The 12,847-nt window shown below is 46.5% G+C and overlaps 1 protein-coding gene across 1 annotated transcript; it reads left to right on the top strand.

Annotated features, from left to right (window-relative positions):
- The first annotated feature begins 1,581 nt into the window (after nt 1–1,581).
- On the top strand, nt 1,582–6,569 carry LOC141943793 (syncytin-2-like). The gene is made up of 2 exons (XM_074869454.1): nt 1,582–2,271; nt 5,086–6,569. Exons 1-2 carry the CDS (start codon nt 2,230–2,232, stop codon nt 6,394–6,396), a joined length of 1,353 nt encoding a protein of 450 aa, XP_074725555.1. The 5' UTR covers nt 1,582–2,229; the 3' UTR covers nt 6,397–6,569.
- The last annotated feature ends 6,278 nt before the right edge of the window (nt 6,570–12,847 follow it).

Below are 12,847 nucleotides of genomic sequence, written 5' to 3'. Positions count from 1 at the left end.
GGAGACAATTTTGTCTACCTGGAAAGCCCTATTAAAAAGAAAGGGGGTTAAAACCTCAGAACAAAGCCTGAAAAAGATTTTGCTATGGAGTAAGATGCAAGGCTTTGAAGCCACAACAGTTACTGCATTCAGTGTGAGTGCATGGCAAGCAGTAGGATTGAAAATATTGGATGAGGTCTCTAAAGGACAAAAAGAGGCATGTGAGTTGGCAACCACATGGCGCTTATTGAGTGAAACCTTAAAGGAATGGAAGATAGAGCGTGAGGCCTCTGATGGGAAACTAACAGACATTCGACCTGAAGACAATGACGGGGAGGACTGTGGCAAAGGGACAAAGGCAGTGGATACCTCAGCCTCAGGAATAGCAGGCAGGAAACCCCTCACGGGCAAAAGCAGATCGCGCCCTCGCCCACCTCCTCCTCCTCCACCATTAAATATTTTGCGGGGCGATGAGGAGCCCCCCCCACCTAGTGGTGCAGCGGCAGCCCCTAGCGGCTCAGCAGCAGAAGGGGTGATTCCATCAGCCCCCCCCGAGGAGGAAAATAGGGCGGGTAACACAGAGCCAGAGAGCGAGAGCGAAAATGAAAGTGAGGGAGAAGAAGCTTTAACCACGGCTTTACAAACTCTACATATCACAGATAAACCCATGGTGAAGAAAGCCCAGCCATGGACTCTCCCTCCATCCACAGTAACTGTAATTCCAAGGTCCCCTGATCGATTTTGGGAGGGAGTTAGAAAGTATGCTGCTGAGGCTGGCAACTGGGATCTGGTTGAACGCCTCAGCCCATACTCTCCAACCCCGGCATGTCCAAAGCCTGTAGATATAGCAGCAGAGGCTTATGGTGCATTCCCTGTTTATAAAGCTGTTGCAGGCACAAATGAGCATGATGAGCACAATCCGATCAGTTGGAAGGTGGTGCAGGATTTGCAGAATAAAGCACAGAAATTTGGAATCAATTCTCCTGAGGTGATGCAACTTATTCGAATAATCAGCACAGATTTGTTGTGTTCATATGATGTTACACATCTCGCACAAGTGCTGTTTCAGCCAGTACAATTACAAGTGTTTCAATCTACTTGGAGGCAGATGGCACGAGCAGCTGCACAAAATAATGCTCGACTGCCACAAGACGATCCGAGGTTAGGACTCGGAGAAGACGCCTTGCTTGGCGAGGGACCATTTAGTAACCCTCAGCTGCAAGCTACGTGGCCTCCGATTGTCCTTGAACAGGCACAACACATAGGGATTACAGCATTAAAGCGAACCATGGAAATGGCAGCTCCAAAACAGAAGTATATTGCTATCCGGCAAGGTCCTAAAGAACCCTTTTTGCAATTTGTAGAAAAAATATCTGCTGCATTGGAGAAACAGGTAGAAGATGAAACGTTAAGACAAATGTTATGCAAACAGCTAGCAAAGGATAATGCTAATGAGGACTGCCAAAAGATAATACAGTCTTTACCAGGAGATCCTTCTATTCCTGACATGGTGGCCGCATGTTCAAAGGTTGGTACAGTGGAACATAAAATGGCGGCTTTAGCTACTGCCATGAACATGCAAAATACAGGAAAATGCTTTGGATGTGGTAAAGACGGTCATATGAAAGTAAATTGCCCGAACAGAAGGTCGGCAGGCAAGCAGCCCATGACTGTCCCACCAGGAACTAATTGCAATAAATGTGGGAAATTGGGACATTTCGCAAAACAATGTCGTTCCAAGTTTCATGCTAACGGGCAACCGATACAGGGAAACCACAAGAAGAGCGCGAGAGGGCGCGCGAGGACATCAAATCCCCTCCAGACAACAGGTCAAATCCCCTCTGTGAGCAGCTATCAGCCGCAACTACTGGCTCAGCAGGGTTGGATGTATCCACCGCCGACACAATAACTATAGTTACAAAAGACATTGTTAAGGTCCCTCTTGAGGCAAGGGGTCCCATAGGACGAGGACTGAGTGCGTTACTTATAGGAAGATCAAGTAGCACCTTAAACGGATTAATCGTGCATGTGGGAGTCATTGATGCTGACTTTACGGGTCAAATTTGTGCATTAGTTTCGACCCTTTATCCACCTGTTACGATTCCAAAAGGTACTCGTCTTGCTCAACTTGTTCCTTTTTTGAGTTGTGTCCCAAAAGCAGAACAGCGACTGCGAGGCGATGGAGGCTTCGGTTCTACAGGACCCCCTCAAGTGTGCTGGTCTCAGACTGTCTCATCATCTCGACCACATATGACGTGCACGCTGTCAAATCATGGACATTCACCGACTACAGTAAGGCTTGCGGGGCTCCTAGATACGGGCGCCGATGTGACTATTATTTCTAACTATCTGTGGCCATCCACCTGGCCAACAGAGGATGTGGACACAGGGGTAGTGGGGCTGGGAGGCTCCGCACGAGCAAGAACAGCAGCTACGGCAATTCTGATCACCAATCCTGAGGGCCAACAAGCAGTCGTTAAACCATATGTGACAGCAGCTCCCCTCAATCTATGGGGGAGAGATTGCTTGTCACAGTGGGGGGTGAAGATTACTACGGATTTTTAACGGGGGCCACTGTGCTGCAGGGTGTTAGGCAACCCACGCTTGTTTTAACTTGGTTAACGAATAACCCTGTGTGGGTGGATCAGTGGCCCCTACCAATGGAGAAATTAAAGGCCCTGCAAGAATTGGTGGCAGAACAGCTAGCCGCTGGACACATTGAACCCTCTCAGAGCCCCTGGAATACTCCAGTGTTTGTGATAAAAAAGAAATCAGGAAAATGGCGATTTTTGCATGACCTGCGGCAGATCAATGCTGTCATGGCCACGATGGGGGCTCTACAACCAGGCATGCCTTCACCGGCCATGATCCCTCAAGATTGGGAAATCATTGTCATGGATCTCAAGGATTGTTTTTTTACAATACCATTAGCTTGTCAAGACAGGGAAAAATTTGCATTCTCTGTGCCTTCTGTCAATCATGCAGAACCTGCAAAAAGATATCAATGGAAAGTTCTGCCGCAGGGCATGAAAAATTCACCAACAATTTGTCAATGGTTTGTGGCACAAGCTTTGTCACCTGTAAGGGAAAGATTCCCTACCAGTTATTGTTACCATTACATGGATGACATCCTGTTAGCATCAAACAACAAGGAGCAGTTGAATGACATGGAGAATGTGACTAGAAATTCATTACAACACTATGGATTAGTTATCGCCCCTGAAAAGGTGCAGAAAGTAGAACCCTGGAAGTATTTAGGACTAACAGTCACAGGTAGGCAGGTAATGCCTCAACCTGTGAAACTTAACCTTGAAGTTAAAACCCTTAATGATGTACAGAAGTTAATGGGATCTCTGAATTGGATTAGACCCTATCTCGGACTGACCAATTCACAACTGCAACCTTTATTGGAATTATTAAAAAATTCCAATGATCCAACAGAACCCAGAGTATTAACTGAGGAAGCATTAAAGGTAATTCACATGGTGGAACGATCTATACATGAGAAATTTGTTTCTCGAATAGATCTGTCTCAATTGGTGCAACTCTTTGTACTAATTGACAAAACTGTACCATTTGGTGCTTTGGTGCAGTGGAATTCTGAGTGGGATGACCCACTGCACATTCTAGAATGGATGTTTCTGTCATTCCGATCACGAAAAACTGCTCCTGGACTGTTTGAGCTTATTGCTGATGTAATCATAAAAGCCAGAAAACGATGTACAGAACTAACAGGGCGTGACCCAGCTAAGATTGTTTTACCTGTTCAAAATTGGTATTTTGAATGGTGCTTGGCAAATAATTATGAACTACAGGCGGCCATGGCGGGTTTTCAAGGACAGGTGTCATATCACCTGCCGTCACATCCACTACTGAAATTTGCTCGAGAAATACCATTTGGTCAAAAAAATTTAAGCCGCCCAGAACCAGTGAACGGCCCTACTGTTTTTACAGATGGCTCAGGAAAAACAGGTAAAGCAGCAGTAGTATGGTATGAAAACAACAACTGGAACAACAAAGTAGTATATCAAAATGGTTCTCCACAAGTAGTAGAGCTACGTGCAATGGCTGTTGTTTTTTCTATTTTTTCTGTTCCTGTAAATATTGTAACTGACTCAGCATATGTAGCTAACTTAGTTTCTAGACTAGACAAAGTGGTTTTGACCATGTCAGACAATCAATTATTATTTGATGTACTTTTAGAACTCTGGAAAAGTATTCAACTACGGACAGAACCTTATTTTATCATGCACATCCGTAGTCATACCACTTTACCAGGATTTTATACAGAAGGTAATGCCAGAGTGGATGCTCTTGTTTCCGCTATGGCTCTTAATACTGTTCCTAACATAAAGCAACAAGCTGTATTATCACATCAATTTTTTCACCAAGGATATCGAGCTTTACGACGGCAGTTCGGCTTGTCTCATGCGGAAGCTCGGTCTATTGTAGCCGCCTGCCCTGACTGCCAAGGAACTCACACACCAGTGTATTTTGGTACTAACCCCAGAGGTATGCAGGCTTTACAGATTTGGCAAAGTGATGTTACTCACATAAATGAATTTGGCCGACAGAAGTATGTTCATGTTTCCATTGATATTTATTCTCATGCCTTAGTAGCAACAGCACATAACGGGGAGACAGGAAAAGATGTAGTTCGACACTTCCAAAAGGCTTTCTCTATGCTTGGGGTACCACGCCAAATAAAAACGGACAATGGCCCAGCATACATTTCACAGAAGGTTCAAACATTTTTTAATTTGTGGGGTGTTACTCATGTTACAGGAATTCCCCATTCCCCAACAGGACAAGCAATTGTTGAGCGTGCACATAGTACGTTGAAGCGGCAGCTTCAAAAACAAAAAGGGGGAATGATTGGGGAACCACCACAGGCATGTTTAGATAAAGCAGTTTATGTTCTTAACTTTCTCCATTACGGGGATAATTCTTCTCTACCTCCTCTTTTTCAGCATTTCTCTTCTCTTTTTTCAAAACAGGATTTGCAAAAAGACATCAAAGTGCATGTTAGAGATCTAATTACTGGCCAGTGGAGTGGACCATGTGAATTATTAACCTGGGGCAGGGGTTATGCTTGTGTCTCTACAGATGCCGGCCCTCGCTGGGTTCCTGCTCGGTGTGTTCGGCCTGTGCTGGAACCTGCATCAGGCTGAAGGATGGGTAGTTCCACAACCCAAGCAGAATATCTGGGTAACTTTGGCAAATATGACACATCAAGAAACCTTGTGCCTTTCTACTGCGAACCCGGAAAATCCATTCTCCACCTGTTTGGTGGGAGTGCCAGTAGACACATGGCCAATCCCACAAACCCTTCAGGCTTTCTCTCTTTGCAACTCTTCAAAAAATTGTACAGATAATTGGGATGGTGTATATAGTCACCTTCCACAGGTTACGCAAGAACCCCAAGAGCTAGAGTTGCTAGGCTCTGTTACAATGGATGCTTGTGTGTTTTTTAATTACTCCTATAACACCACACGGAGAGGGCAAAATGTGAATGCAACTAATGCTGCTTATCATAATTCAACTGCTTGGTGCAATTATACTTCGACTAACATCTCACGATCTTTTGCTGTTCCTCTTGCATTACCTCCTGGTGTGTTTCTAATCTGTGGAGATCGTGCCTGGGGAGGCGTCCCATCTAAACTGAATGGAGGCCCGTGTAGCCTCGGACGTCTCACGTTATTAACACCAAATGTGTCAATGATTCTGAATATGACTCGAAAACATAAGCGAGTCCCAAGGACCGTTCATCGGTTTGAAAGTTCTTGTCGAGATAACGTTGAATTCTGGAATCCAGGCCAGATCATAACGGCCTCCATATTGGCACCAGGAGTTGGTGTTGCAAATGCCTTAACGACTTTGAATAAGTTGGGATGTTGGCTTAGCAAACAGACTAATGCTACTTCTTTAGCTTTAAGTGGCCTTTTAACTGATGTTGATAGTGTTAGACATGCTACTTTACAGAACAGGGCTGCAATTGACTTTTTGCTTTTAGCGCAAGGACATGGATGTGAAGATTTTGAAGGAATGTGTTGCATGAATTTGTCTGACCACTCAGAATCTATTTTTAAAAGTATACAGCAGCTGAAGGATGGTGTGAGGCGTCTAACAGAAGAGGACGGATTGGATTGGCTTACAAGGATGTTTAAAGGATGGGGACTTTCTGGATGGTTGATATCTCTGGTCAAAACTGTGGGGGTCATGATCTTGGTAATTGTGACTGTGCTTTTGATGTTGCCATGTCTTGCCAGTCTTCTGCAAAGGGCCCTGCAGAAGACTGCTTCTGCAATATTTCTAGCACAAATACAAAAAGGGGGAATTGTCGGGGGAGGCAGCGGGTCTGCCTCTAGTCTAACTGAAGAAGAATTTAACCTTGAAGACATTCCAGTGTATCCATGAGAGGCCAGAAAGTCCCGAGAAGTGCCATGGAAACAAGATTAGAGAACTAAGATAAGAAGAACTGTCCTGACGATTCAGGCGAGAAACTATCACCCAATCGTGAACTGTTAGTTACTAAAGTAAACCAATCCTGTATGAACACCTACTTTGAAGAAGGTTATAAAAAAGCTTGTTAAAACAATAAAGGGGCTTTTGCAGCCATTTTGGTCGCTTTCACACAATCTGATGTTTGTCGTGTCCGTCTCAACTGCGACACCCTGCTAGCACCTTCTCTGTGCTTGGGAAGCAGAAGTGTTCACATTGCTTCGCAGAATCGCTTTTGTGCAGAAAACATTAACACTTGTTCAGAACAAAAGAAAGCACAGAGCCCCAGATTTTATGTTGTCCTGGAGAGCTTGCAGAGCACTGGGGAAAGGCAGGTAGAGAATTCCCTGCTAGCACCTTCTCTGTGCCTGGGAAGCAGAAGTGTTCACATTGCTTCGCAGAATCGCTTTTGTGCAGAAAAGAGTAACACTTGTTCAGAACAAAAGAAAGCACAGAGCCCCAGATTTTATGTTGTCCTGGAGAGCTTGCAGAGCACTGGGGAAGGGCAGGTAGAGAATTCCCTGCTAGCACCTTCTCTGTGCCTGGGAAGCAGAAGTGTTCACATTGCTTCGCAGAATCGCTTTTGTGCAGAAAACAGTAACACTTGTTCAGAACGAAAGAAAGCACAGAGCCCCAGATTTACTGTTGTCCTGGAGAGCTTGCAGAGCACTGGGGAAAGGCAGGTAGAGAATTCCCTGCTAGCACCTTCTCTGTTCCTGGGAAGCAGAAGTGTTCACATTGCTTCGCAGAATCGCTTTTGTGCAGAAAACAGTAACACTTGTTCAGAACGAAAGAAAGCACAGAGCCCCAGATTTTATGTTTTCCTGGAGAGCTTGCAGAGCACTGGGGAAAGGAGGGCAGAGAATTCCCTGCTATCACCTTCTCTGTGCCTGTTCACATTGCTTCGCAGAATCGCTTTTGTGCAGAAAACAGTAACACTTGTTCAGAACGAAAGAAAGCACAGAGCCCCAGATTTTATGTTGTCCTGGAGAGCTTGCAGAGCACTGGGGAAAGGCAGGCAGAGAATTCCCTGCTAGCACCTTCTCTGTGCCTGGGAAGCAGAAGTGTTCACATTGCTTCGCAGAATCGCTTTTGTGCAGAAAACAGTAACACTTGTTCAGAACGAAAGAAAGCACAGAGCCCCAGATTTTATGTTTTCCTGGAGAGCTTGCAGAGCACTGGGGAAAGGAGGGCAGAGAATTCCCTGCTATCACCTTCTCTGTGCCTGTTCACACTTCTTCGCAGAATCGCTTTTGTGCAGAAAACAGTAACACTTGTTCAGAACGAAAGAAAGCACAGAGCCCCAGATTTTATGTTGTCCTGGAGAGCTTGCAGAGCACTGGGGAAAGGCAGGCAGAGAATTCCCTGCTAGCACCTTCTCTGTGCCTGGGAAGCAGAAGTGTTCACATTGCTTCGCAGAATCGCTTTTGTGCAGAAAACAGTAACACTTGTTCAGAACGAAAGAAAGCACAGAGCCCCAGATTTTATGTTGTCCTGGAGAGCTTGCAGAGCACTGGGGAAAGGCAGGCAGAGAATTCCCTGCTAGCACCTTCTCTGTGCCTGGGAAGCAGAAGTGTTCACATTGCTTCGCAGAATCGCTTTTGTGCAGAAAACAGTAACACTTGTTCAGAACGAATGAAAGCACAGAGCCCCAGATTTGCTGTTGTCCTGGAGAGCTTGCAGAGCACTGGGGAAAGGCAGGTAGAGAATTCCCTGCTAGCACCTTCTCTGTTCCTGGGAAGCAGAAGTGTTCACATTGCTTCGCAGAATCGCTTTTGTGCAGAAAACAGTAACACTTGTTCAGAACGAAAGAAAGCACAGAGCCCCAGATTTTATGTTTTCCTGGAGAGCTTGCAGAGCACTGGGGAAAGGAGGGCAGAGAATTCCCTGCTATCACCTTCTCTGTGCCTGTTCACACTGCTTCGCAGAATCGCTTTTGTGCAGAAAACACTAACACTTGTTCAGAACGAAAGAAAGCACAGAGCCCCAGATTTTATGTTGTCCTGGAGAGCTTGCAGAGCACTGGGGAAAAGCAGGCAGAGAATTCCCTGCTAGCACCTTCTCTGTGCCTGGGAAGCAGAAGTGTTCACATTGCTTCGCAGAATCGCTTTTGTGCAGAAAACACTAACACTTGTTCAGAACGAAAGAAAGCACAGAGCCCCAGATTTACTGTTGTCCTGGAGAGCTTGCAGAGCACTGGGGAAAGGCAGGCAGAGAATTCCCTGCTAGCACCTTCTCTGTGCCTGGGAAGCAGAAGTGTTCACATTGCTTCGCAGAATCGCTTTTGTGCAGAAAACAGTAACACTTGATCAGAATGAAAGAAAGCACAGAGCCCCAGATTTTATGTTGTCCTGGAGAGCTTGCAGAGCACTGGGGAAAGGCAGGCAGAGAATTCCCTGCTAGCACCTTCTCTGTGCCTGGGAAGCAGAAGTGTTCACATTGCTTCGCAGACTCGCTTTTGTGCAGAAAACACTAACACTTGTTCAGAACGAAAGAAAGCACAGAGCCCCATATTTTATGTTGTCCTGGAGAGCTTGCAGAGCACTGGGGAAAGGCAGGCAGAGAATTCCCTGCTAGCACCTTCTCTGTGCCTGGGAAGCAGAAGTGTTCACATTGCTTCGCAGAATCGCTTTTGTGCAGAAAACAGTAACACTTGTTCAGAACGAAAGAAAGCACAGAGCCCCAGATTTACTGTTGTCCTGGAGAGCTTGCAGAGCACTGGGGAAAGGCAGGCAGAGAATTCCCTGCTAGCACCTTCTCTGTGCCTGGGAAGCAGAAGTGTTCACATTGCTTCGCAGAATCGCTTTTGTGCAGAAAACAGTAACACTTGTTCAGAACGAAAGAAAGCACAGAGCCCCAGATTTACTGTTGTCCTGGAGAGCTTGCAGAGCACTGGGGAAAGGCAGGCAGAGAATTCCCTGCTAGCACCTTCTCTGTGCCTGGGAAGCAGAAGTGTTCACATTGCTTCGCAGAATCGCTTTTGTGCAGAAAACAGTAACACTTGTTCAGAACGAAAGAAAGCACAGAGCCCCAGATTTAATGTTGTCCTGGAGAGCTTGCAGAGCACTGGGGAAAGGCAGGCAGAGAATTCCCTGCTAGCACCTTCTCTGTGCCTGGGAAGCAGAAGTGATCACATTGCTTCGCAGAATCGCTATTGTGCAGAAAACACTAACACTTGTTCAGAACGAAAGAAAGCACAGAGCCCCAGATTTTATGTTGTCCTGGAGAGCTTGCAGAGCACTGGGGAAAGGCAGGCAGAGAATTCCCTGCTAGCACCTTCTCTGTGCCTGGGAAGCAGAAGTGTTCACATTGCTTCTCAGAATCGATTTTGTGCAGAAAACAGTAACACTTGATCAGAACGAAAGAAAGCACAGAGCCCCAGATTTTATGTTGTCCTGGAGAGCTTGCAGAGCACTGGGGAAAGGCAGGTAGAGAATTCCCTTCTAGCACCTTCTCTGTGCTTGGGAAGCAGAAGTGTTCACATTGCTTCGCAGAATCGCTTTTGTGCAGAAAAAAGTAACACTTGTTCAGAACGAAAGAAAGCACAGAGCCCCAGATTTACTGTTGTCCTGGAGAGCTTGCAGAGCACTGGGGAAAGGCAGGTAGAGAATTCCCTGCTAGCACCTTCTCTGTGCCTGGGAAGCAGAAGTGTTCACATTGCTTCGCAGAATCGCTTTTGTGCAGAAAACACTAACACTTGTTAAGAACGAAAGAAAGCACAGAGCCCCAGATTTTATGTTGTCCTGGAGAGCTTGCAGAGCACTGGGGAAAGGCAGGCAGAGAATTCCCTGCTAGCACCTTCTCTGTGCCTGGGAAGCAGAAGTGTTCACATTGCTTCTCAGAATCGATTTTGTGCAGAAAACAGTAACACTTGATCAGAACGAAAGAAAGCACAGAGCCCCAGATTTTATGTTGTCCTGGAGAGCTTGCAGAGCACTGGGGAAAGGCAGGTAGAGAATTCCCTGCTAGCACCTTCTCTGTGCCTGGGAAGCAGAAGTGTTCACATTGCTTCGCAGAATCGCTTTTGTGCAGAAAACAGTAACACTTGTTCAGAACAAAAGAAAGCACAGAGCCCCAGATTTTATGTTGTCCTGGAGAGCTTGCAGAGCACTGGGGAAGGGCAGGCAGAGAATTCCCTGCTAGCACCTTCTCTGTGCCTGGGAAGCAGAAGTGTTCACATTGCTTCGCAGAATCGCTTTTGTGCAGAAAACAGTAACACTTGTTCAGAACGAAAGAAAGCACAGAGCCCCAGATTTTATGTTGTCCTGGAGAGCTTGCAGAGCACTGGGGAAAGGCAGGCAGAGAATTCCCTGCTAGCACCTTCTCTGTGCCTGTTCACATTGCTTCGCAGAATCGCTTTTGTGCAGAAAACAGTAACACTTGTTCAGAACGAAAGAAAGCACAGAGCCCCAGATTTTATGTTGTCCTGGAGAGCTTGCAGAGCACTGGGGAAAGGCAGGCAGAGAATTCCCTGCTAGCACCTTCTCTGTGCCTGGGAAGCAGAAGTGTTCACATTGCTTCGCAGAATCGCTTTTGCGCAGAAAACAGTAACACTTGTTCAGAACGAAAGAAAGCACAGAGCCCCAGATTTTATGTTGTCCTGGAGAGCTTGCAGAGCACTGGGGAAAGGCAGGTAGAGAATTCCCTGCTAGCACCTTCTCTGTGCCTGGGAAGCAGAAGTGTTCACATTGCTTCGCAGAATCGCTTTTGTGCAGAAAACACTAACACTTGTTCAGAACAAAAGAAAGCACAGAGCCCCAGATTTTATGTTGTCCTGGAGAGCTTGCAGAGCACTGGGGAAAGGCAGGCAGAGAATTCCCTGCTAGCACCTTCTCTGTGCCTGGGAAGCAGAAGTGTTCACATTGCTTCGCAGAATCGCTTTTGTGCAGAAAACACTAACACTTGTTCAGAACGAAAGAAAGCACAGAGCCCCAGATTTTATGTTGTCCTGGAGAGCTTGCAGAGCACTGGGGAAAGGCAGGCAGAGAATTCCCTGCTAGCACCTTCTCTGTGCCTGGGAAGCAGAAGTGTTCACATTGCTTCGCAGAATCGCTTTTGTGCAGAAAACAGTAACACTTGTTCAGAACGAAAGAAAGCACAGAGCCCCAGATTTTATGTTGTCCTGGAGAGCTTGCAGAGCACTGGGGAAAGGCAGGTAGAGAATTCCCTGCTAGCACCTTCTCTGTGCCTGGGAAGCAGAAGTGTTCACATTGCTTCGCAGAATCGCTTTTGTGCAGAAAAAAGTAACACTTGTTCAGAACAAAAGAAAGCACAGAGCCCCAGATTTTATGTTGTCCTGGAGAGCTTGCAGAGCACTGGGGAAGGGCAGGTAGAGAATTCCCTGCTAGCACCTTCTCTGTGCCTGGGAAGCAGAAGTGTTCACATTGCTTCGCAGAATCGCTTTTGTGCAGAAAACACTAACACTTGTTCAGAACGAAAGAAAGCACAGAGCCCCAGATTTTATGTTGTCCTGGAGAGCTTGCAGAGCACTGGGGAAAGGCAGGCAGAGAATTCCCTGCTAGCACCTTCTCTGTGCCTGGGAAGCAGAAGTGTTCACATTGCTTCTCAGAATCGATTTTGTGCAGAAAACAGTAACACTTGATCAGAAAGAAAGAAAGCACAGAGCCCCAGATTTTATGTTGTCCTGGAGAGCTTGCAGAGCACTGGGGAAAGGCAGGTAGAGAATTCCCTGCTAGCACCTTCTCTGTGCCTGGGAAGCAGAAGTGTTCACATTGCTTCGCAGAATCGCTTTTGTGCAGAAAACAGTAACACCTGTTCAGAACGAAAGAAAGCACAGAGCCCCAGATTTTATGTTGTCCTGGAGAGCTTGCAGAGCACTGGGGAAGGGCAGGTAGAGAATTCCCTGCTAGCACCTTCTCTGTGCCTGGGAAGCAGAAGTGTTCACATTGCTTCGCAGAATCGCTTTTGTGCAGAAAACAGTAACACTTGTTCAGAACGAAAGAAAGCACAGAGCCCCAGATTTTATGTTTTCCTGGAGAGCTTGCAGAGCACTGGGGAAAGGAGGGCAGAGAATTCCCTGCTAGCACCTTCTCTGTGCCTGTTCACACTGCTTCGCAGAATCGCTTTTGTGCAGAAAACAGTAACACTTGTTCAGAACGAAAGAAAGCACAGAGCCCCAGATTTTATGTTGTCCTGGAGAGCTTGCAGAGCACTGGGGGAAGGCAGGCAGAGAATTCCCTGCTAGCACCTTCTCTGTGCCTGGGAAGCAGAAGTGTTCACATTGCTTCGCAGAATCGCTTTTGTGCAGAAAACAGTAACACTTGTTCAGAACGAAAGAAAGCACAGAGCCCCAGATTTACTGTTGTCCTGGAGAGCTTGCAGAGCACTGGGGAAAGGCAGGCAGAGA

The sequence above is a fragment of the Strix uralensis genome, chromosome 5, assembly GCF_047716275.1.
Source record: "Strix uralensis isolate ZFMK-TIS-50842 chromosome 5, bStrUra1, whole genome shotgun sequence".
In the NCBI taxonomy this organism is placed as follows: domain Eukaryota; kingdom Metazoa; phylum Chordata; class Aves; order Strigiformes; family Strigidae; genus Strix; species Strix uralensis.
The sequence above is the reverse complement of the archived record's forward strand: the minus strand, read 5'-3'. Positions and strand labels throughout refer to the sequence as shown.

Excerpts from the sequence above, each read along its gene's own strand:
- LOC141943793 (XM_074869454.1), top strand. The coding sequence starts at position 2,230 with ATGACGTGCACGCTGTCAAATCATGGACATTCACCGACTACA. Across the intron at positions 2,272-5,085 it reads ATGGACATTCACCGACTACA|ATGCCGGCCCTCGCTGGGTT; the intron begins GTAAGGCTTGCG and ends GTGTCTCTACAG.